Source organism: Ceratotherium simum, chromosome 13, assembly GCF_057802395.1.
Source record: "Ceratotherium simum simum isolate JZ-2026a chromosome 13, ASM5780239v1, whole genome shotgun sequence".
In the NCBI taxonomy this organism is placed as follows: Eukaryota; Metazoa; Chordata; class Mammalia; order Perissodactyla; family Rhinocerotidae; genus Ceratotherium; species Ceratotherium simum.
The window spans coordinates 2,752,892-2,777,580 of NC_141912.1; the positions used below are offsets into that span (position 1 = coordinate 2,752,892).

A 24,689-nucleotide genomic window follows, 5' to 3' on the forward strand; every position below is an offset into this window, starting at 1 on the left:
ATAGATGCAGGCAGGTGGAGGGAACTCCAAGGGCGGGGAGAATTTGCTCCCTGGTCTCTATTAATTTTCACAAATCTTAAAGAACTGGCTCCATTAACTAAATCAAAGTCAAAGGCTGCTACCCTTTAAACAAAATAGATCCACTGCTCCGCCCCAGACATACAAAGTGTAGATTCTATTCCTCTAAGATTCTGGCCCCAAGGAAGTAGCAAGACACTGGAAATCCCCTCAAGGTTTTCAGGGTGAAAATGGAAATTGAGAAGGATTGGAAGCAAGCCAGGAAGATGGGTTGCCCTGGGGCTGGGGGCGGGGGGCGCTAGAAAGCCCCTCATTCTCCTCCAGAGTCTCAGGGGCACAACCTTCCCCATAAGTGGGCGGGAAGCCCCCAGGGATGGCTGTTCTTTCAGAGAAGACAAAAGTCAGTGTTTCCCAAATTTTAGAATGCTTAAGAGTCACTGGGGGTTATACTTAAACGTGAGGATCAGAAATTTTGATTTCATAGGTCTAGAGCGGGGCTCAGAAATAAAAAAAAAAAGTAACACAGTTGGTTCCTATCTCATTATTATTATTAATAGCTGGCATTCACTGAGGATTTGCGATGGCCTGGTGCTGCCCTCATTTAATGCACCTCAACCTTATAAGTGCTCACTTTCCCTCCATTCTGAACGCAAGTAAACTGAGGCACAGAGAGGTTAAGGAATGACTCCAGGGCAGTGGGGAGCAAGCAGCAGAGTGGATGCCTCTATTTTTAAGAGACTCAGGTACCACAGTTTGAAAAGCAAAGTCCCAACAGGTGGCCCCAGATGCTGGGCAGCAAATCCTGGTGCTGTACGCTTTGTTTCTTCCTATCTGTTTTACAGTACTTTTCACACATAAGACACAAGCAGTGCTGTGAACCTTACTGTGTCCTGCAGAAGGGGAGGTTTGCAACTTACCCCCTTAGAGGGGCCACTTTCATGTCTTTTATTTAACTCATCATGTATTGTTTGAAGAAAGAGCTTAAAAATAATAATAAAAGGTTTGATAATGCCCAGCCTTCAGGAGATTCAAGCTTTTTTATCAGGCTCTTTGTGGCCTCGAGTCTACCTAGCTTTCCATCCTCACCTTCTGCCACTTCCCGGTTTACCCGTCTGCCTGTTGGGCCGTGCTCAGCGATGCATTTTCTTCTATCTGTGCCTTTCCTCACTGCCCCCTCACCCACTGGCTCCTCTGTCGTGCCTGGAAAGGCTGGGAACAAACTCGAGCAGGCCACAGGATGTATTTCTCTTCTGTTCTGGTTATCACGGTGACCAAAAGTCCTCTGTACCTGGCAGGCTTATCATCACCAACGTGGAAATCCAGTAAATTCACAACTGTTTTTTCTCGATCTTCGAATCAATCCCTCAAGCCCCTACCTCCCAATCAGCAAACTGTCTGGCTTCCTCCACCCACCCTCGCCCAATCCCAAGAAGAGAGAGCTGGAGAACATCCACAGTGCCGGCAGGTCCCGGGTTTCTGCAGCTCTGCCTTCTGTTGCTGCCTCCCCACTGGGCTATCACAATGGCCAGCACTACAATGACATCTTTGTTGGTCCCTATCCATGCCCTCCAGCAATGTGTCATGGGTGTTCCTGCTTCCTCCTGTGTGACAGTCCACCAACTGTACCCACAGCCGGGCTCCAGAGGGTCCAGCACCTTAGCTCACAGCCATGGTCACAAAGCACCTCACGCACAGCCTGACTTACAGGCCATGCCCTATTACTGTGCAAATGAAAACACATGACGCCCAGTGAAATTTGAATTTCAAATAAGCAACCAGTAACTTTTCGGTTTAAATATGTCCCACATATTACATGGACACACTTATACTAAAAATGATGCATTGTTTGTTTGAAATTCAAGTTTCACTGGGGGTCCTGAACTTTATTTGGTAACCCTACTCTAGCCGCTGCCTGCAGCAGTGGGCCAGACTCCCTCCAGGGGAGTTTCTCAAGGAGGCTTCTTGGGATAGTTTGAGACTGTAGACTTCAGTTCATCAGATGTGTTTTAATAACTTTGAATCTCCCTGGGGACAAAGTGAAGGTCTCATTTTGTTTCTTTCTAGGAGGCTCCTCCTCAGGGGCATTTTTCAGTGTTTACACACCATGACCAGCAGGAGAAATGTTTTTGACAAATTACAAAGGACCCTGTTAAAACATAAACCCCCCCCCCCCCAAAAAAAAAACCTACCCTATCCTGGAAGCATGGTTTCTGTGATTTTTTCATTTACATAAACCAAAAGAGTTCCTCAAGCAATTTCTCCCAGCAGGACCACTGGGCCCAACACAGCTTTTCTCCTCCATCCAGTTGGAGATGCATTCGGCGATCTTCAGATGCTAGCTATCCTCCTTCCTGAAGCACTGCCTTACCAGGAAACCCACTACGCTTCTTTCACAAATGCATTATTTGGGGCCTTACAAATACATCATCAGCAGTTCAACAAGAATAAATAGACAGCTGTTCTTTGTCCCAGCAAGACGTTCACATTCAGTGTGTGGTTCACACGCTGAATGAAGCTGCCCTTCAAGGAGGCAAATGGGCTGAAAGCTGGTTGTGCTCCCTTGGCTAAGCCCAAGGAAAGGATGTCTTTTTCGTCTCCTGTAAGACTTGTTAGCTAACCAAGACATCAGCCCACGGGGCACACAGAAGGATGTCCGCACAAATCTTCTGCTTGGGGGGAGCACTTTTTAAAAGTTTGCACGCAGGTACTTTGCCAACTTGGAGTGACCCCCTGTTCCAGGAGAACTGCCCAATGTGGAGGAAGACAGGATGAGAACAGATAGATAGGAGTCAGCCTCAAGAACCAGTGCTCCTTAATTGCAGCATTGAATAAAGGACTCTAAATAGCCGCAGGAGCCGGTCCCTATGTGGTAAAGCCTCTGGCGTTCACTTAACAGGCTCATTTTCAGGCCACATTCTCTTACTCAGCACTTTTAATCAAAATAATCAGTCCAGTGTCTGAGGAGGAACTGAGAATGAATGGGGCAGTGTAAGAATCCCTTGTCACTAATGAAACATGTAAAAATCCAGGACAGGGATGGCCTGTACTATTTAACACAGAGGAGGCTCTTACCATGGCCGCCCCATACCCTGTTTTTTTTTTATTTGCAAGAGGAAAAAAATAGAATTTATGCACCTTAAAAAAATATGAAGTGAAAAATTATCCATTAGCACAGCAAAGACCTATTTCCAGGAAACAGATTTTAAAAGAAAATTCTTGACGTCCTGAAGTTAAAACCAGGAGGTGTCATGACTTTGAAAGTGAAGGATGAAAGAGCCACTGTGTCCAGGTGCAGGGCAGCCTTGCCTTGCTTCATCTGTTAGGGGAGGCTGCTAAAATCCCTGGTTGTGGTCCAAAAATATCCTGGCAGTTAGCATCCTGCATTAAAATTTATAAACCACGAAAGACCTTTCCGTACAGAAAAGTTAATTCAGGCTGGATAGCCTAAAAAAAAAAAGTGTTTAAAAGAAGTAGTCATCAGAAGTGGTTATATGGAAAACTAGTGGTAAGTAATGCTTTTTACTCCGCTAAAACATGCTAAAAATATAGCAATAGTAATTTCAGAAGGAAGGGAAATGGCACCAAGTATAATTTCATTTCTAAGAAGTCCCAGGAATGAGCCTTGGAACCACCAGAATTAACTTTTAGGGATGACAAAATATTGGTAGGAATATTAGCAGGAAATCAGACCTGTCAAAGGGATAGAAACAGGCTGCCCGTTGGTATCTCCACTCTGGAGCCAGCTAAGAGGTTCCGCTGTATCTGGACTCCAGCGAGGCAGGTCTGAAAGGGCACCCAGCCACTGAGCCGCGGCCCCCACTGCTCTTCTCTGTCTCCCTTTGCCTCGCCTCCTTCCTTCACTCACCTCCTGAATAAACCTTCATGGCGTTTATGGAGCCTCCTAAATGCTGCCTGGCTCTAGTCCTGCTCATCCTTCAGATGCGAACTGAAACACCACTGCTCCAAGAGCCTCCCTGAATCCCTACAGATTTGGTAACTCCCCCTGCATGTGCTCTTCCCTTAGCCCTTGGCACTCGTTTCAACTGACTGACTGCTCTGTAAGACTGCGGGGGAGAGGGGAGACCGTTTCTTTTACTCACCTCTATGTCCAACCTCTCCCACCCACCGGCCCAACGTCCACCCATGGGACGCTCAATGAATACTGGTGAAGTGAATAAATGCCAGACCCTGTGATTCCAGTTTCATATGCCTATTTTATCTTTTATTCCAAAAGGACTTGGAGATTGAGCTCCAAAGTTGGAGTTTTAAGGGGCTTGGTAAAGAAGAGACAGTGGCAGCAAGGAGGAGATAGCCATTACAACCGATGGCCTTAACATCATCCCCTCTACGTGGTAGTGAGATCATCGACAGGCAATCTGGCTGATGGCCTGTGGGGTGACTCCATTTCTGCATAAACTTAAGCGAGCGTAGAGAAAGCCCTCAGCAGCGGTGGTCTGCAGGCCCGTCCCAGGAAGTCAGCCCAGACAGGCTGCCGGTTGCCCCTGGCGAATGACAGTACCTAAGAACCACACTTGAATTCTCCCAGTCTTCTTTTCTTCCTGATTCATATAATCAAACAACTTTGACTAAATGATAAGCTTCTAGAGTAACTAACAATAATATTAACAGTAATGTTAGCTACTGTTATTGAGTGCTCACTTCGTACCAGGCACAGTGCTAAGCACTTGATACATAGCACAGCAGTCCACATGACAGCAGTATTATGAACCCCATATTCCAAATACCTACTCAGCAAGCTACAGGAATTGATATAGGTCCAACAGCTAATCATGATGGGCACTGGAAATCCCATTTCTTTGGCCTCCCTCCTCTATAGATCCTAGTGGGTATCTGGGCACTCGGGAAGCTTTTAATAAATCCTTTCTGCTTGGCCTGAGCAGAACAGTACAAGTCCATTTCCCACCTGGGCCCATGTGTACAGCCAGAGTCCATCTGAGCTGGACCCTGGTCTTAACAGAGTTTCTTGGCCAGCTCTGCAGTGACCCTAGGAATGCTGTTCTGTGTCAGGCCGTGCTGAGTGAACATTGAAGCTGCTGGAGTCTAGGGAGGTTGTGGGATCAATATTCTGGGAGTTTAGCTGAGTCTTCTGCTAATGCCGTAAAGCTGAAAATCTAGAGAGTTTTGCAGGAATGGCCAAAGGGAGTGCACTAGTGCTTCGCTTCTGCTGAGAGTGACCTCATGTTGCAGAAAGTTCGAGCTTCACTCACCTACCCTTAGCTGTTCCACCCAAACATTCTTTCACTCACAACCTTCCTTGCCCCTCTGTCCCCATCTGCTCTCTAGATCTATTTGTGGATGTGTTTAGGGCTAATAACACTAGGGTTGGATTTCATTCAGTTTCCTAAGTAGACTCAAGGAAGTTTTACTTTATTATAACTCTTCAGAGAGACACAGGTCCTTCTACCTGCTTGCACAGAGTGCAAGATGATTCTCAACTCTTCTTTAAATCTTTGCATTATGTCTTTCTTCTTTTAAAGTTATTTTTACTCTGTTGGTTTTATCCTGCATGAATCCTCTTTTGCTGCCTCAACTACATATTATATCTCTTCTACCAAACTGTGAAAAAAGCGAGCCTTCTTTCAGAGAAAGGTTTCAGACCCAACTGGGTATGAGAGAACCAAATTTTTAATGCCACAAAATATTTCTTGCTTCAGTCTTGATGCAACTGAAGCCAAGATAGAAGAGGTATGGTGGAAATGGAAATATATACATAAAAATATAGTTCCCACAACATTCCATGAATTCATAATCCCCAGAGACCAAGAGACCTCAGAGACCAAACAAGCAATAGGAGGGACAAGAAACTCAATAACATCAGCTGACATTCATGTCCAGCATTGACTCAGAACAAAGAACCATCCCATATGTGTGTGTTATTTTCAGCCTTAGTCCATAGATAAGGAAACTCAAGTGGTCCCAAGACGAACTTGACCATGAGAGGCAGGGTGATGAGTACTCATCCCATAAAGAGGCCAAATATTTTAAAGTTCAATGTATTCTTTACAGTCTAACCAACCCCCAGCAACAATGCAACATCATCTTCTTAGTTGCCAATGGCATCTCCTGATAGGAGAAAGTTTAGGGATAGAGGAAGGAAAGTGAGTTGGAACATAATCAAATGGCCTCCCTAGAACAGTGCTAACCACGCTTCTCATAAGAATCCCTGGAGGGCTGTTTAAAATGCAGATTCCCAAGCTCCACTCATGGAGATTCTGCTTTAGTAGTTTTGTGGGGCCTGGGGATCTGTATATTCACAAGGAATCCTAAGTGATTTCTTCTTCAGGAGAGTTTGAGAAATGCTGCCTTGGAACAGTGGTTCTCAACCCTGATAAGTAAATACCAGAGAGTCACAGGACTTGCTCAAAGTCAAGGTCACTTATCTAATGTAAGTGGTAAAGCCCAGATGGACCCACAAACTCTGGACACCAGTGATCTTTCCACTTGACCCTGGGAGCTTCTGAACCAAAAGCTATCCTGAAACTGGCAAGAGTAGAATGTGGTGAATTCAGTCACTCCACACCACATGTGTTCACATTTACATGCTGGAAGGCACCTCTAGAAGCAACTCAGTTACAAGATAGAATCTTACGGATCATTCCTTTACTCAGCACGCATGTGCTTTTCAATTAAACCGCCTGCTGCTTTGCCAACGAGGGCAGACCAAGGAATTTCCATAATGCAGCGTCTCCTCACAGGGCCACCGTCTTTTAAATGGGCAAGGAAATTGATGTCCAGACCCATCTCTGAGAGGACAGTGTGACCTCCACAGGGACAGCAGGCCATGCCGGGCACTTCACACATTCCCTCACCCCAGCCCATCTAACCAGCCATAATGCAAGTTTTGTATTCTGTCTGCCTGGGAAATCTAATGGAAAGAACTATTATTAGACATATTTATTTTATCAAGGAAGATATGCTCTTAAAATACTCAAGAAAGGATATTGCCTGGTTCCCAAGGAACAGCCTGAGTGACCCCCAGGAGAATATATACATACACACATATATATATATACACAATACATATATATTTTGGATATATGTGTGAGTATATATGTAACATACAGATATATTTCTTAAGAAAGTGTATATTCACAACTTTGACAGTAAATGTTTATTTTTCTTTCAGCAATTTTTTTACAGTAAACTTTAATTAACCCTTCATTTTTCAGTTGAAGGAGGCAACAAATATTCTAGTTCTCAAAGTTTAATGTGCACATGAGTCATCCAGGGACCTTGTTAAAATGCAATTTCCTATTCAGTGAGTCTGGGTGGGACCTGAGAGTCTTCATCTCTAACAAGCTCTCAGGGGATGCTGGGGAGTCATGGACCACTCTTTGAGTAATAGAATTCCGGTTTGTGGTGAATGACCACCTTCATCACACATAAAATGGCAACTGTCAAAGATTAGAATATATAAAAGAAACAAACAAACAAAAAATAACTATGTTCAAATTAACTTACTCTTTCTTGGATAATTAATTCCAAAAGGGACTTCAGAATCTATACAACGCCTCTTGGCTATAATCATAAACAATTGTCACTCAATGTCACTACAGCCATTTCCAAGCACAAGCTGATAGACAAACTTTGACTTCAGAGAAGGAGGTGGCAGTTTCCTTGTTCTTCAGAAGGGCAGACAGCACCCAGAGCGACGGGTACTCTCTTAGTGTGGACACTCGCGTCTGTGGGTAAAGGGAGAAAGCTGGGATATGTCAGGTCACACCGACCTCCCAAAATTGATTCTACCAGTTTAGAAATGATTAAAATTTCACTCAGGTACATCTTCTTAAATTCTTGGGAAAAATGTCCAACACCAATATTATTCCAAATATTCTGCTAGTGGAAGTTTGGCCCTACTCATTGCTTTATTTAAATTTTTGAAAGAAGTATATTAATAATTATCCTCGCTTCTAAGATTCAAAATATAAAATTGTACCTAAAATGTGTTGGTAAAAACTAGAACACAAATTAAAATGGACACGTAACACAGTTGCTATGAAAGATACAAAGAAATACAGGGAATTATCCCCATGCGGAAGGAGCCCAGCTTGTTAGGAGCAGAGGCCCAACCCGTGAAATAATAATTACCAGAGAGGACCCCAATGCTCTCCACACGAAAGGTAGAGAGTGTTTAAACGGTGTACTTAAAGGATGATGAAGTCAGTGCAAACTGGGGAGGTCAGATTAGAGTCAACTGTGGTGGGATGTGAATCTGGCCTTGACAGACAGGAAGGATTTCAAAAGGCACAGAAGAGGAGAGAGAATAAGGAATGGTGTCGTGAAAAGCAAAGAAGTGGGAACAGAAATAAATTTTGGGGTCACTTCTCTGTGCCAGGCACCAAGCCACTTGCTAATTAGATTAGCTAATTCAAGCCTCCCAATTATCCGGCAAGGTTGGTATTATTACACCACTTTGATGAACCAAGGACGGAGACTGAGGTTAAATGACTAAGGTCACACAGCTGGTAAGGGGTCCCATGGGGATTTTGATCTGGGTCTATTTGATACTAAAGTCAATAATCGGTCCTCTCTAAACCAGCATTCCCCAAGGTACATCTTATGGCACCTGAGATGTAAATATGAATCAGGAAATAGAAGAGTTCAATGGCCAAATAAATTTTGAAAGCTCTTAGGATAAATAATAATGGTAATAATGTTTCAATTATGAGATAGCATTTATTGAATGCTTCCCGTGTGTCTGGTTAAAAATGGTTCTGTTGTTTTAGCAGGGGAACCTCTCAGAGCCTTTAACATTCTAAAGTGCATTTGAGAATTTCCAATATTATGTATTGGGGAATAATACCACAATCTCACATAAGATGATATTGATCACACAAACACATAATATTAAAATAGAGTAATTGGAAATAGATTGTTTGGCTTCAATTATAAGTCATTATCTTCTGGTGGACAAGCTTGAGAGGTAGACATTATGCCTGGGAGTTTCCATTCTTCCCTTTATCCCTGTATAATTTCATTAGAATATACAGCTTTGTAATAAACTGTGTATGGCCTTCTGAGCTTGCGACCAGGGACGGCTCTCAGGGAACAAGGACAGAGAGTGGTGAGGTGGAGAATGCAGCTTCCCACGTGGTATCCAACAGCTAGGAAAGTCGGCCTGGTTGTTCACCATTTTAAGTATCGAGAGACAACAGTTCTGGACAGGACACCAATGGAATCTCTCCTGCCTGTTTGTCATATCAGTGATAGTAATTTTTGTAATTTGAGAGTTGATCAATCTTTGTAGACTGTATCTGTGTCAGTCTTGAACTAGCTGTGCATTGCCCGGCTCCCATGGCATCTTGGGTAACATGTGTTCAATAAAATAAATAGTCTCTGCGTTCTCTCATGTTCTATTAAGCCCATGTTGCTAAATCTTTTCATGTATCAAATAATATGATCCCACCATTAAGCACTTGGTTAATCTCCTGATTTTCTCAGTCACGTTCCCATTATGATCCTGTGAAAAGTTGGGCGTCCTGAGAGAGAATTCATGCTGAACTGCATGGAGTGCCTTTCTCCCTCTTAAGAGTCTCTGGAGATAACTCATCTGATCTGTACACATCCTTAGATGACTGTGGAAGAAACACTAACCCGTTTGCCATCACCCCACTGGGAATGAAAAGGAGGGGTGTGAGAAACCTTTCAGGAAGCCACGTCCCAAATTTGGCGTCTGACAGGAAGCGACGGGGAAGGAAGGGTCAACAGCACAGGATGGTAAGGAGTCAAGGTCGCTAAGGTTTCCAACCCAGCTGCTGGGAAACGTGGAAGGAAATTCGAGGTGGAAAGACATTACAGGAGAGAAGTCCTTCAGGAAACTAGATGTGAGGGGCTTACAGCGGGAAAGAGATAAGGCCACAGAAAAGATGCCCAGCATTGTGTAAAGGTTTAGCTGCCAGTAAGAGTAAAAGCTTATAGTTTTGTTTGTGGAGCACTCTCTCTATGCCAAGCACTGTGTTAACTGCTTTATACAACAATCCTGTGGTGTCTGTATTATTAACCCCAGTGAGGAAACAGGCTGAGAGAGGTTAAATAATATGTTCAGTGTCATAAAGTCAACAAGAGGCAGAAATGAAATTCAAGCTTGTGGTCTTACACTAAACTATATCACACAGTAAAAGTGTCTCACTTAGTAACATCCCATTATCAGGTAAAACATGTGCATACATAAACCTGCAAAAATACCAAGTAATAGTATAGAAAGCTAAGTAAGATAACCTTTGGATTACCCACCTTCCTGATCTGACTTTAGAGAAAAGTCAATTCCATTCAATAGTCAAGACTTAATTATGATTAATAAAGTCTGGAGAATATAAAAACTGTTGCACATTGTATAACAAAAAATATATATATTTTATGGCATGCTGATAGACAGCACTTAGTTTATATTCTCCAGTCTTATTATATATTTGAGAGAATCATTAGTTCCAATGTACTCTTTCCTGGTTTCTCCCGTGTCCATGAACCAACGGCTGAGAATGGGTTGACTGCAGCCACAGGACGTTGGTTCCAACAATCAGAAGGGTTAGTCTGAAGTGGTCTGACTTCACGGCACTGCCGGCCGCAGTAACTTTTGCAACGTCTCCCCACTGGAGGTCACTGTTACATCACAGGTCCAGAGAAGAGCCTCAATTTGCCAAGAAAAAGAAATTGGACCATTTTTATCTAACCAGTCTGGCTGTGTTTGCATAAAGAAATAGAACAAACACCAAAACAATCATAAAATATGAACTATATTTCAGATAATGTGAAGATAAAACAACTATCCTTAGAAAATTTATCAGAGATGATTTGTTTTCAAATACTTAATGTTTAATATTTTAAAAACAAATTGCAGTTAAATGTTCTACAACTAAACCTGATACTTGTTTCATGTGTTGGGCAAGCTAATTCATTCAGAAAGAGAGATCATGCTATATAGTTGCATCACTCGGGGTGAGTGTCTGACCTTGCCAAGCCTCAGTTTACTTATTTATAAAACAGGTAATAATTACACCCAATACGTGGGGCCATTGGAAGGCTTAAGTGAGATGCTGCATGAAAAGTGCTTAGCACGGTGCCTGGAACACAACCAGCACAACATAAATGTTAGCAATCATTGTTATTATCTGTAGAGCCAGTCAGGGTAGTGCTCACAAGGTTTCAATGAGTCCTGTTTGTAAAGTGCTTAGAACAGGGTCTAGCACACAGTGAGGGCCATTTACATGTTTGTTTAATAAGATAAGTAAATAAATAAATAGATCCAAGTGAAAAGCATAAATCCTAAATGAGTAAAATGCAAACACAGCCTTAAGAATGCAGAAACTTATCTATGTTATCATATCTACTCAACAAGCTCATTCTACAAGGTTGGGAAGAAATGAGACCTAACACTTGTCATTATCCATTTTTCAATTCCTGAATGGCTAGAGACTGCCAAGTAGTTTAAGGAGAGACTCTAATGTGGAACATCTCTCTATACACATGTTGAGCTGCAGACCAATAGGAATGAGCTATTTGGAACCTAAATACATATCCTGTGTCTACCCTTTAAACAAACGATCTTGTTTCATCAGATTCTGCCTCTTTTGAGACCATCAGTGACCATCAATACATTCAACAGCTTGCATGTTTAGGTATCAAGTATCTGCCCTCCAAACCAGAGTCATATTCAGCAACAGTTATGCTGGGTCCCAGCAGGACCAACACTGTGTCCTCATGAAGTAGGAGCTCAGTAATTCTTTACTGAGTAAACGACTACAGAATCTAGGCACAAAGAGTTAAATGAATACTTAGACTTTGATATAGGCTGATTAAATACGTTTATTCCTGCTTCATCAAGCACATTCTTAAGGAAAACTGGCTCTTTAAAATAACAAAACAAAAACTTGGAGTGTCTGGTGGTGAGAATGGCCATGATTACTAGAAAACTTTGGTGCCTACTTTTGTGCTGGGTGCTAACAGTTTTACCCACCATTGCCTTTTCATCATTAGCGCAAATGCCAATGCAGTGAAAAAGGCAAAAATACTAGAATTATTATGAAAATAGTTTTGACCTTGTGGACCTCTGAAAGAGTCTTAGGGTCTCCCAGGGGGTCCAGGGACCTCACTTTGAGAATTGCTGGTCCTGTGGATGATGTCCCAGTGAAAGACAGTACTGGACAGCATAGATTTATCATGTGATCCCCTTGTCTGTTCCAGCCTCTCCTTCCTTGGGCAATTTGGGAAAACCTCAGGGCTATGGGGACCTTCCTTAGGGTTTAGACTGGAGTGGGTGATGAGCATTTTCTGAGGCCACATCATGACGCTTTCTAAAGTCCTCTCCAGAGAGTGGAAGGGGCCTGAGTGATTCACAGGAGAGTGCCAAAGCCTTTGGCAGATCCTGGGAGACTTAGAAGCTCCAAATAAAATCTTCACCTCCCGCTGTTTCCTCCTCTCCTATTCCCTGGTGTCCGAGGGAGCTCAAAACCCCTTTCAGAATCTGGAACCATCCTGCAGACCAAATATATGCTAGACTCAAAGGTATCCAGGCTGGAAGTGGACCGCTAGAAGTGACGGATGCTCTGGAATAGGCCCAGGATGATGGAGCAACACCTGCCAGAGGTTAATTATTATGCCCTATCAGAACTCTGCAGTTAAAAATCCCAGGGGCACACCTACATGCTGGCAGAGCAAAAACTCAACTTAGCATTGTGTGGCTGGATGTGGGAAAATGCTATTATAAAACGTTTATGTTGTACAGAAGGTAGAGTCCATTCTCAAGGACACACAAAAAATACATTTATGAATTAAAATTTTATCTTTATAATTCATTTTTTACTTACCTCTTATCTTAATTTAATTCAGATAAGCCCTAAACCCTGTAAAAATTATAAGAACAAGAAAAGTTTACATCCTTGTTCACTGCTTACATTTGGAATGCAAATACTAGAAACTAAAGATCAACTAGACAAATCAGAGGTGGGACTCCCACACCCCTCATTTCTAGCCTGGTCACTGCCTCTTGTTAGAATTTCCTGACACCTGACTTGACACCTGACTACTGATAGGAACCTTAAACCTGCCCCTATCGCAACCACAGCCTTCTAACTGGGCTCCTTGCTGCTCAGATAACCAGCTTCCAGTGTGAGGCTTTTGGGGAATTGTTCTTAGAAGGGGAGCCTGAGGCACAGAGAAGTTAAGAAGCAGGGTGCTCCTGCCTAGAAAGAGGTGATGCCAAGTCAAGAGGCCAAGGGACCTGGCTGATGCTCATCTATCCTGCAAGGCGGGCCGGATGACCCAGAGCCTGCCGCGGTAGCTGCTGTGCTGCGTGCATGTGGGAGACAGCCAACGGGGAGCCTTGGCAGCCACCATGCAAAGTGCTGCTCACCTCCTTTGTGAAGACGGCTGGCTCTGACAAAACAAAACGTGCAAAGAGCAACATGGGAGATGTGGTTGGAAGACAATTCCGATTTTAGGAAAAGACAGTCCCTTGATGTAACAAAACTTGGGCAAGTGCATTTTACCTCTCTTGGACTTGAGTTCCCCCTTCAGAAGGCTTTGAATGAGCTGACCTCCAAGGTCCCTGGAGGGCTATGCCTCTAAGGTCTCTAGTCTTTGAGTCACAGCCTACAGGCTAGAGCACAGGCCTTTAGAGTTTCATTTGTTATGGAAATGCCACAGTAACCTGTGTTCATCAGAATCCCCCAGTGGATGAAGCCATGAGCCATGGGTTATACTGCAGGTCTGTGCTGGTATCCAAATGAGCACGTATCATTTTTACACAATCAATGGATGAGCAAATCAGATACATTTCCCTAATTAAAAGTCGTAAACGAGGTTGAAGTACTGCCTGGGACCCCCTTGGGAATTGTCATTCATCCACATGCAACTGAAAATGCCAGGGGGTTAGTCACCCCACAGGACAGCCCTTGACTACTGGGACGGCACCCAGAGGATCAGTACCACCCTCAGTCCTACGGGTGGACAGCTCTGAGGTCATCCTTCCTGGCAGTGGTCAGCTTGGCAATGCGACCTTGTTGGCTCTTGTCTCCTTCCCTATTTCACGTTCCCCAGGCCTGGACTCCTATTCCCTGAAGTCAATTCCCAAAACAAACCATCCACACATGCGCTCTTGTCTCAGCTCTGCTTTCTGATGGAACCTCAGAAGCAACAATACGGAGAACGTGATGGATCAGGCACATAAGAAGCACTAAACAAACTTGACTGCAATCTGTTTTCTATGTATCTGTTATCCAGAGGGAAGACTTGGGATCTCTCTTCTCTCCACTGCTGTCTGCTACCACCAGTTTCCCTGGTCTTCGTTATTGTCACTACATGGTGGGCAGAAAATGAGAAATATTGTTGAAAGTGTGAAATGGCACAGGGGTCACCTCATTGCTAGGGATTTGGGGTGATCTTAGGTTGTAAACTAACGAACCACTTTTAAAGTGTGTGTGCATGTGTGTGTGTGTATCACTGCATATTTGAAAATCCAGGATAAGCACATCCAAACCATGATTTCACTCTATTATTGCTTTTGTTAACATTTTTTTTTTTTTTTGGCTGAGGAAGATTCGCCCTGAGCTAACATCTGTTGCCAATCTTCCTCTTTTTGCTTGAGGAAGATTCGCGTTGAGCTAACATCTATGCCAGTCTTCCTCTATTTTGTATGTGGGTTGCTGCCAGAGCACAGCCTCTGACAAGTGGTGTAGGGTCATGCTCGGGAACTGAACCCAGGCCATTGAAGCAGAGTGTGCCAAAATTAACCTCTAGGCCACGGGGCTGGCCCCTAAAATTTTTTAAAGTGATTTTATATATGAAAATATTAATAGGAGTAAAAGTAGTATGTCAATATAGCAAAAATCATGAAGGTGGTAGGTGAAAAATTGAAGTTTGGGAAACACTAATAGATAAATATGTTTTTTACAAGCATAATGTTTTAGGTAAGTGGATGAGGGCATAGTTTGGTCAATTATATTTAGGAATTTTGTTATCAAGTATGTCAAGCATTTTCTTACTTAAGAACACCGACTTGATTTGCCATATTTATGGTTTTTACTATATTGCCTTAATTTTTAGAGAATGAAAGTAAGATATTTTTCTCATATTACACCAAATAATATAAAACTATGATAATGTTAATTTTCTGAGAACTTGAAATGACACAAACATAAATATGACTCGTCTGTGCATTTGGTCCAGGATACCCAGAACTTCACATGGGCAGGTATCTGTACACAGTGTATTGAAAAGCCTTTCAATTGTTTTATGTCCTGACTGGAGACAAAGCACATTAATATCACACATAGGATGCCTCTATAAAAGATAGTTCCTAAAACTGCCATGCTTATAGAAATTTCTAGGACAATAGGTTGCCCACATTTCTAAATAATCACTAGCAATGGGAAAAAGTAAAAGGATATGTTGTAAAATCAGATTTAAGAGACATTTTCTTTACAGTTAAAAAGTTGCACAAACTTTTTTAAATACACGCCCACAGCACTCCTAATTAGCCCATATATCTTGTCGACCTTTTCATTGGGAAATACAATGAGGGCTGCATCCTCATAGTTTGGATAAATTGCTCATTCTTTTCCATATGGAAGATGAAGGCCCTCATAGTATTTCCCACAGGAGATACGTTAAACAGCCAAAATGATTAATGCTTGGGCAACAGTGGCCAAGTCTGAAAATGTAGACCTAATTGTGATATTAGGTCAGACCTAAAGAGACTTATAATGTTTTATGATGTCTTACTTTAGAAAAATATACATCTGTTCCTGTCTCTCCATCTTTCTTCCATCTCTTTTACCTTGTCCTCAACTAAGATAGATCTGATGATAAACAATTCCCAGGTTTGGCAATTCCTCTGAAAGTGAACTTGATGGTCTCAGAAATACTGACTGCTTCAGTGTCCCATGGAAAGGCTCAGGGCCATTATAAAAGCCTGATTCCTAGGGTTCTCAGACCTCTAAACACCACCAAGATGCTGAGTTGGTGGTTTCTTGTTGAGTAAGACATAAATAAGGTGTTTTTGTACAATCATGCATCGCTTAACGACAGGGATGCGTTCTGAGAAATGTGTCGTTAGGTGATTTCGTTGTTGTGTGAACATCATAGTGTGTACTTACACAAACCTAGATGGTATAGCCTACTACACAACTAGGCTCTATGGTACTAATCTAATGGGACCACCGTCATATATGTGTTCTGTCATTGACCGAAACGTTATGCAGTGTGGGACTGTACAGGTATAGGGATATATTGCCCAACTACCCTGGAGAAATTTTTTTTAACTGTAATCATGCATTCTCAATGGGAGTAATATAACCCCCAAGGGGGTGAAAATTGGTTCTTTAGGAGAGGCAAAAAAAATCATACTCTTTTCATGTATAAAGCACAGGTGAACCTATAATACATAAACAAATACACAGTATATCTGTGGTACTAGGATTTCATGGGAGTGGTTCAAATAGGGGGAAAAAAGCCTGAAGTCTCGGGGAGGAGTAAATGATGATGAAAAGAAGTTGAGGAACACCGCTGTCAATCCACTTCTTATAGGAATGATGATTCAGACATTTTCTGTAGTATTTTCTAAACTGTCTTATATTGTTTTAAAAATAATTTATCCTATGCTAATTGATAAAGAATTAATTATGTGGAAAGAGCTGTTTTCCCAGACATGAATACCCTCTCTTGGGAAGTGCTAAAATCCTTAGAATCTAAATTGTTTCTCTTCTTTCAGAATTCTACTATTTTCCTGACTGAATTCCATTCCTGGAATGGCTACAGTATCATGTGAAAGGCATTATCTGGCAACAGTTCAAAGGGAAAGCAGGGAAGGCTGTGCTAGACAGCTCTCTCAGAGGAGGTGATCGCTCTTCAGGTACTGGTTTTGCCATAGACTTCTTAATAAGAGGAAAGGAAATTGTGTTTTTGTGTTATTTTATTTTCATAATTAAGTCACATAAGAAGTAGGAGGATGAAGAGCTGTTAACACTATTTTTAGCTCTCACAAACAAAAATAGATCGCCAACTTTAATATGCATCAAGAATGGTTGCTTCAAGGTTCCCCAAAAGTTGGTGCAAGTGTTTGAAATGTTGAAATGTGCCACATGCCATTATTATCATCACAACCCCTCCTGAGACAGTGGTCTTGGGCAAGGATTAAGAAGGGGCATACATTCCATCTCCTTTGACAAGCACCGCTCCCTGGTTGGAAACACTCAAATAGAACAGTAAATGAATCTGTCTTAGTTAAAAATGATGTTACTACCTGTGTGTCCTCAAGAGCAGGAGCCTGTCTGTGACCTCCCCGTGTCATCACGGACCGGAACACGCGCCAGAGCAAGGAAGATAAGATAAAGCACACACTACCTACAATCCAGATGTCTTTTCTTCTAAGTGATAAGTCCATTCTCTGGAAGCAGCTACAGAAGTCACTTGGCTTATATGATCCTTCCCTCCCCTGATCTAGCACAAGCCTGTTTCCAAACATGTGCTTGTTACATGCTCTGTTCTGAGGAGCAGGTGTTGCTGAATTGCAGAGGGTTCTTGCAGAGTCCTGCAACAGATATTTCCAGTTATACGACTAACAGATAATCTGCCTCTTTAAAAGGAAAAATATGATGGCCTGTGTGACAGATCTGAAACAGGTGCAGGGGCAGAGAGAGACCTGCTGGCTGCAATTGACACCAACACAAATGCACTTGTCCCCAGTTCAAGGACGATTAGCACCACAGAAACTGGCATCTGCCTTTATGGCTAGGCCACCGCCAGGGAGCTTTCTCCTGCCTTCACGGGTGAGGAGCAAAGAGATGGGGGTGGAGAAACACAACTTTAAAAATCACAAAACCTCCACCCACAGCTATGTTATTTTGAGATCTAAGTTATAGTCATTATGAATACCACTGATGGTACAATTTCATAGCGATTAGTCAGGAAATGCCACCTGCTATGAAATGCACCAACTGCAATCAAAATAGGGAGATCCATGCTTTGCTCCAACCCACTCTATCCTATGCACATCCTGTTAAATAGTTTGTTTTGTTGGGTCTCTGGAGCATTCACACCAGGCATTTAAACATTCCAGGGGCTGTGAGGTCCCACCTCCAATAGGACCATCCTTATTTTCTGCCCCTACAACTTCATCTTACCCCTGTGGTTGGGACCATGCCTTCTGGATGGAGGTTGGGTAACTAGGGGTGTACAGGAAGTGGAGGAAAACCAAAGGACGAGGAGGTGAGAGCAGATAATCTTGGGCATAGAAAGCAGGGATATGTATAGTAAATGGGGGAAGGCAGGGGAAGGCAGAAAGAGCTGAATGGGAGACTGGAACTCTTGTCTGAGAACATTATCTGGCTCTTCAGTCTTCCGTTAAGCAAATAGAATGTGTGTGTGTGTGTGTGTGTGTGTGTGTTAAATAGTAAATTAGATCTGAGGGAAATGCAGGGGTATCTATACAGGTAGTAGAGAACTAACAAAAGAAGAAAACCTGGATTTGATTGCATAAAAGTAATACTAATTCTAGTTATGAGAGTCATCTGCCATTTATGAGTTAATAGTATATACACAGTAGCTATTAAACTCATCACTCAAATGTGGTAGATTAATGTTTTTTAAGTTTTACTTGATTTCAACACCATATTATGTAGGTTTAGATCTAGTGTTTTATGGCGTATCTGCTGAAAGCTTTTAAAATTCTGCACTACTTATGTGATTTAGCACACCCATCAGAATGTAATAGAATGAGGGGCCGGCCCCGTGGCTTAGCGGTTAAGTGCGCGCCCTCTGCTACTGGCGGCCCGGCTTCGGATCCCGGGCGCGCACCGCCGCAGCGCTTCTCTGGCCATGCTGAGGCCTCGTCCCACATACAGCAACTAGAAGGATGTGCAACTACGACATACAACTATCTACTGGGGCTTTGGGGAAAAAAAGGAGGAGGATCAGCAATAGACGTTAGCTCAGAGCCGGTCTTCCTCAGCAAAAAGAGGAGGATTAGCACGGATGTTAGCTCAGGGCTGATCTTCCTCACAAAAAAAAAAAAAAAAAAGAATGTAATAGAATGACAAGTCATTAGAAAACAGAATAAAAGGGAAAGTAGAAAAATAAAATGAACAAAACATAGTAGAAAAGTAGAATATGTGGGAGCCAGCCCTGTGGCTTAATGGTTAAGTGCGCGTGCTCCGCTACTGGTGGCCTGGGTTCGGATACCAGGCGTGCACCAACAAACCGCTTGTCTGGCCATGCTGAGGCCGCGTCCCACATAAGCAACTAGAAGGATGTGCAACTATAACATACAACTATCTACTGGGGCTTTGGGGAGAAAAAGGGAAAAAAAGGAGGAGGATTGGCAACAGATGTTAGCTCAGGGCCAGTCTTCCTCAGCAAAAAGAGGAGGATTGGCATGGATGTTAGCTCAGGGCTGATCTTCACACACACACACAAAAAAAGTAGAATATGTGGAATTTAATAAATTCAACAAAAAATAAAGTAGAGAAAAAGAAAGAAGATAGTTAAAAATAAATCCAGTGGGGGAAAAATAGGTGAAATAAAAAAATTCTGGTTAAGAGCAGGAAAAGAATCCGAGTTTTACCAAATTATATTAACAAATATAAGTTGTTAAATGGATAGATAATTTTTCCCAATTGAGACTGGAGAGTAAAGACTCTTCTAGAGATAAATTGCACTTCAAGCCTTCAAAACAAAGCTTGCACGTCACTCGAGTGTCTGAAATTCAGAGTAAATTCTTTTCAGTGCACCACAGTGAAGGTTTCTACAATGATTAGCAGTACTAATCTTCTCAAAGAGAGACAAGATAAAAGAGAAAGAAGAATAAGTGGAGAAAATTATGGCATTTTTTTTTATAGTGCTGGAGAGAAAAGAGTGATGTCATAAAGACTTACTGTGGCCCCAGCAGAAGATGGAGACATGTCAATCTAGCACTGTCTATGTACCTGAAGACATCTGAGCTGCTGGAATGCCCTTCTCCACCACCCGCTGCCAAGGCCTGCTGGCTACGTTGGCACCCACTGACTGGGCAAGCAAGGCCTCCATCGCAGTGGCCTTGGCAGCCACAGAAAGGAGAAGAGCTCTGGGCCTGTGATTCATGTGCCCATCCGTTCTCCACAAGGCGAGAGAGAGGCAGGGAAATTTATCGCTGACATCTCTGGGCCCTCCGCCATTTACAAAGAAGAAACTGAATGGGCATATGGGGCTACTAGTCATTCCCTCTCACCTTCCGTGCATCATGGGCTGCAGGAAGGCCCAGGTTACACAAGGGATATTGGACTAATTGCAAAGGATGTTCTTTTGGAGTTTCTGAGGAACAACATTCTCAGTCTTTTCCTCAAAAATATCCTAAAATATTTAACTTCCAAATCATTTGATTTCTAATATTCTGGAGCAGTTTATCACAAAAATAATTCTTCCTAAAAATGTTTATGTTCCAGCTTAGCACCATCTCACTCTCTAAAGATATTGCCTAATTATAAAAATTATATCACAGAACCTGGAGAAAAACAGTACTGGAAAAATCAAATTCATATAAACTGTGATAGATAGTTGATTATGTCAAAGTTTTCCAAGAAGAATATTCTGTCTTCTCTGTCCTACAGAAATTAATGAGCAGAAAAGGAAATTCTTCTGTTTATTTGTTTCTATTATAAACAGCCCTAATGAGGAAGCCCTTCACATCTGACTTAAATTTTGCCTGTGGAAATTTCTTCCTGGTATATACTGAACAAGATGTTAACTCATAGGGAAAGGGAAGGGCTCAAAACACCTAAGTTTCAACCTAACACATTTCTTCTCTCCAGTACATTTTATTGTTCCATAGTCACTTACAACAGAGGGACTCCTCTGCCCTTTCTGTCTAACAGCTCTGTTTCACTGTCTGTTGCATCGTTAGAAATGCCCTTCCAATCTGAATAGTGTTTTTCAGAACAGTAGCTAGACAGAGAGATGTTTCCCAAACCTGCCTGATAAGAATCACTTGCTCTGATTATTAAAAATAAAGATTCCCAGCCCTCAACCAGGATGCAGAATTCAGTTAAATACATCTGTTCATTCCACAAACATTTTTGGTGCCTGTCGTGTGCTGGTTACCAGGGAAGCAACTGAGAATGCAAGGACGAGTGACACAAGGTCCCGACCTTGAGGAGTGCTGTCTAGAGAAAGGAGACAGACACACTCAAAACAATTGCATGTGCTAGAATAAAGGCATGAGTGAAATGCCGTGAGGCCCACGCTGGGTCAGGACCCACACTTCTATGGGTCGATGAGTGGGAATGGACTAAACCAGGGAAGGGGAGGGGGCTGCTGCTGTTGCAAACACTTACTGAATGCTTACTATGGTGACAGACAGATACTGTGCTAAGTGCTTTATATCCATTATCACACTATTCATTATTCCGCTGAGGCAGCCCCTTGGTTGAGTTTAATAACTTGCCAAAGATCAAGCAGCCAGAATCAGGCTCAGGGCCCTCACTCTGCACAAATGACAACAAGCCATCAGGCAAGGCTTGCTTGTCCCTGTCTCTGTCACTGTCAACAGCTCTGCCACCTACACTGTGAGATGCTCAAGGCCTTGAGGAAATTAGAAACTTCTTCCGCAGAGCAATTGTGCCCCTCACAGTGCTTCTATGAATTTCATGCCCAAATCCATTCTTTTAAATGATCCTTCTTAAGACGTGTGTTTCTGTGAGTTCACTTTTATAGCTTCTAAGCCACTAACCGCAGTGTGGAGTAGCCTGCAGGGACAGATGCATATTCAAAGGCCTCCTAATTACCTACCAAACTCAATCGTATAATTTACAACACATAATCCTCAGTGAAACAAAATGGAAGTTTGTCTATTCATAAACATTCCTTAATTCTACACACAAGTAACAAAATAGAATTTGAAAAGGGTCTGATAATGGCTACATTTATTTTTTTTATTTTTTATTTTTTTAGTGCTTTATTTTTTATTTTTTTATGAGGAAGATCAGCCCTGAGCTAACATCCGTGATAATCCTCCTCTTTTTTGCTGAGGAAGACGGGCTCTGAGCTAACATCTATTGCCAATCCTCCTCCTTTTCTTCCCCCCAAAACCCCAGTAGATAGTTGTATGTCATAGTTGCACATCCTTCTAGTTGCTGTATGTGGGACGCGGCCTCAGCATGGCCGGAGAAGTGGTGCGTCGGTGCACGTTCGGGTTCCGAACCCGGCCTCCAGTAGCAGAGCGTGGGCACTTAACCGCTAAGCCACCGGCTGGCCCTACATTTATTGATTTATGTAAGAAAAGATAAGGTAGAACCAATACTTTTTAAGACACTAAATTAGCACATAATTACCTCATTCTTTCCAGATCTTGAATCTTGTTCACTAGAACTTTCTTCCAGAAAACATTTCTCAACCTTTTTCATGCACTGAAAAAAGGCCATTTTCTCCAGCTGGTTACTGTTGTAACACGTGTCTGCTTCCTCCAGCCTCTTCACTTTTAACATCTTGGTGGTGAGTCCGATTAAGTTACTGTCTGGAGTGTGATTTTCATCTCCATTTGCCTCCGATTTATAAATGAGGACACAGCTGTGACTTCTGAGTGTGCCTTCCTCTTCACTGTAAAGAATGGAAACAAAGTTCTCATCATATACTCACACATTTGATTTTTTTGAGAAAATGACCAGGGAGAATTTTGAAGTCTCTTTGACTTAAACTGGAGAGAGGATCCAAAATTAGGAAGAGAAATACTAATATTAATATCAAATTTCAAACGCTGGAACTTGGAAAGGAAAAAGATTTTGTTTCACTTTTTCCTGCAAAAGCAAACAGTAAGAAGCAATCTTAAGTTTCCCTTATTGCATAAGGTGAGATTTCTATCAAGCAGCCTGTTTAAATAGAGAGCATAAAGTTTCTTTGGGTTGAGTTGGGATTGCAGGTTTTGCTCCTCCCATCCCCAAGCGAAAGGCTTCCCACATAAGGGGTCTCTCAGGCTTCCCCGGGGGAATTCTGCCCCCTCTGGGGAGCGGTCTCCACCAAATGAGCCATTTCCAGACCCCTTCTCTGCCGACACCTTAAAATGTTTGGTGTTTATTTTGAAAAAGGAAATTTGTTTCCTTACAGCCCTATCACATAGATAAGATAACCAGATACCTTTCTTTGCATCTTCATAAATGGCTAGGTACCGAGGGGTTCAAATCCTGTGCTTTCCTTGAAATACTTTCCTTACAAACTAAGTAATAAATGTAATACTGCTCTGATAATAGAGATCGACAGGAACGCATGGATCTACATGGCACTTGACTATATGGGAGTGGGAGGGGGAGAGAGAGACTGAGTTGAGTTTGTGGCAGGTTCCCACGGCTGACTTCTGAGGCCTCCTGCTGGAGATTTTTTGAAAATTGCTTCTTCTAACTTGTTCTAAATTTAAAATTACCTGAAATTATCTCCACAAAACTTCGTCTTTCATTTCCTCAACTCATAGTAAAATGATACTTTGAGTTCCAAATTATTTAAAATCCAATGCTCTGCAAAATTCTGCTTAGCCACATAAAGACCTTACATTCAAACACACTAAAATGTAAATAATATCAACCAGAGTTCTATGAGATACATTATAGACCATTATTAGCATTCTTTCAAATTGCCCTGAAAAAAAATCATTATTAAAATAAGGAGACAGATGCATGGCTATTTCTAAGGCTAACTATGACTAAAATATAATATGTAATTGCAGATGCTACTCAAGTTGGATCAGGAAGCCACATGAAAATTAACATATTAAAACAAAAGCTTAGGTCCAAGATATAATAATTTTTCAAAGAAAATTTAAATTTTAACATTTAAATATTAAATGTTAAACTCTACCTGGAGTTTGGTACAGCTTGTTATTTAAGGCAACATAGCGAGAGAAAGAAGGAGATTTGAAAGGTTATAATAAATTTTTTAAAAATAGAGTAATTACCATTTATAGGAGGACATCCTAGGGTTTGGACCACTCCAAGTATAGAGGCAAGTCCCGGCAGATAAAGGGAAGTTTCCCAGAGTTCAAATGACCACACAATTCTCTGGGAAAAGTCTTTGCTCTCAGTCAGTATAAATCCTCTGGAAAGACAAATGTCCACTATGAAAGGAAGTATCCTCTCTCTCAAATGCCACTTTGTGCCCCTGTTTAAACTAATAAGGTCCTTGATCTCATGTTGCTCAGCTGTTGCCTTCTTAGTCAGATGGAGAAGAACATTAATTTTAGACACCAGGCTTTTCAAGGCCAATGGCTCCATTTCAGAGGTCAGGTAAGGAGAGGATGAACTGGGAACAGTGGATGAAATATCACCTTCGCCCCTTTTCTCTCATCAGTGTGGCAATACTCACAGAATTACAAAGCTGCATTTGTCTTTGGCAATCGTATGCCCAGCAACCGTGCCCCGTTCGGACACGTGATCATTGAAGTGCTCGTGCCCAGCAGGAGGACTCTGACTGTGAGAACCCCATAGCCACCTTTTTGCCTGCCTTACACTTTGAACATGTCCAACTAGAACATGAGAGATCATCTGAGAGCACTTAGCAAGTTTTAACTTTCTCAATCCTTAAAATTACTTGCAGTATCTCCAACTGTTTATAGCTCTAGGGAAAGGTCGCAGGCACAGGCATCCAGGGAGTTACAAAGGACAGGAATGAATTTTCACGAACTCTCTTTACAAGCAACACTG

At 42.2% G+C, this 24,689-nt stretch overlaps 1 protein-coding gene across 2 annotated transcripts in view; it reads right to left on the minus strand.

Moving 5' to 3' along the window:
• Positions 1-23,961, minus strand: part of MYLK4 (myosin light chain kinase family member 4) — a 72,113-nt gene extending 48,152 nt beyond the window's left edge. The window contains exons 1-3 of one of the 2 annotated variants that reach the window (XM_087437842.1): positions 23,945-23,961; positions 22,335-22,599; positions 17,276-17,563 (exon numbers count right to left, since the gene is read on the minus strand). In XM_087437842.1, coding sequence (XP_087293968.1) covers positions 17,276-17,563; positions 22,335-22,599; positions 23,945-23,961 — 570 coding nt within the window. The remainder of the gene's footprint in view (positions 1-17,275; positions 17,564-22,334; positions 22,600-23,944) is intronic. The other variant, XM_087437841.1, reaches the window with a different exon arrangement.
• Positions 23,962-24,689: the final 728 nt, after the last annotated feature.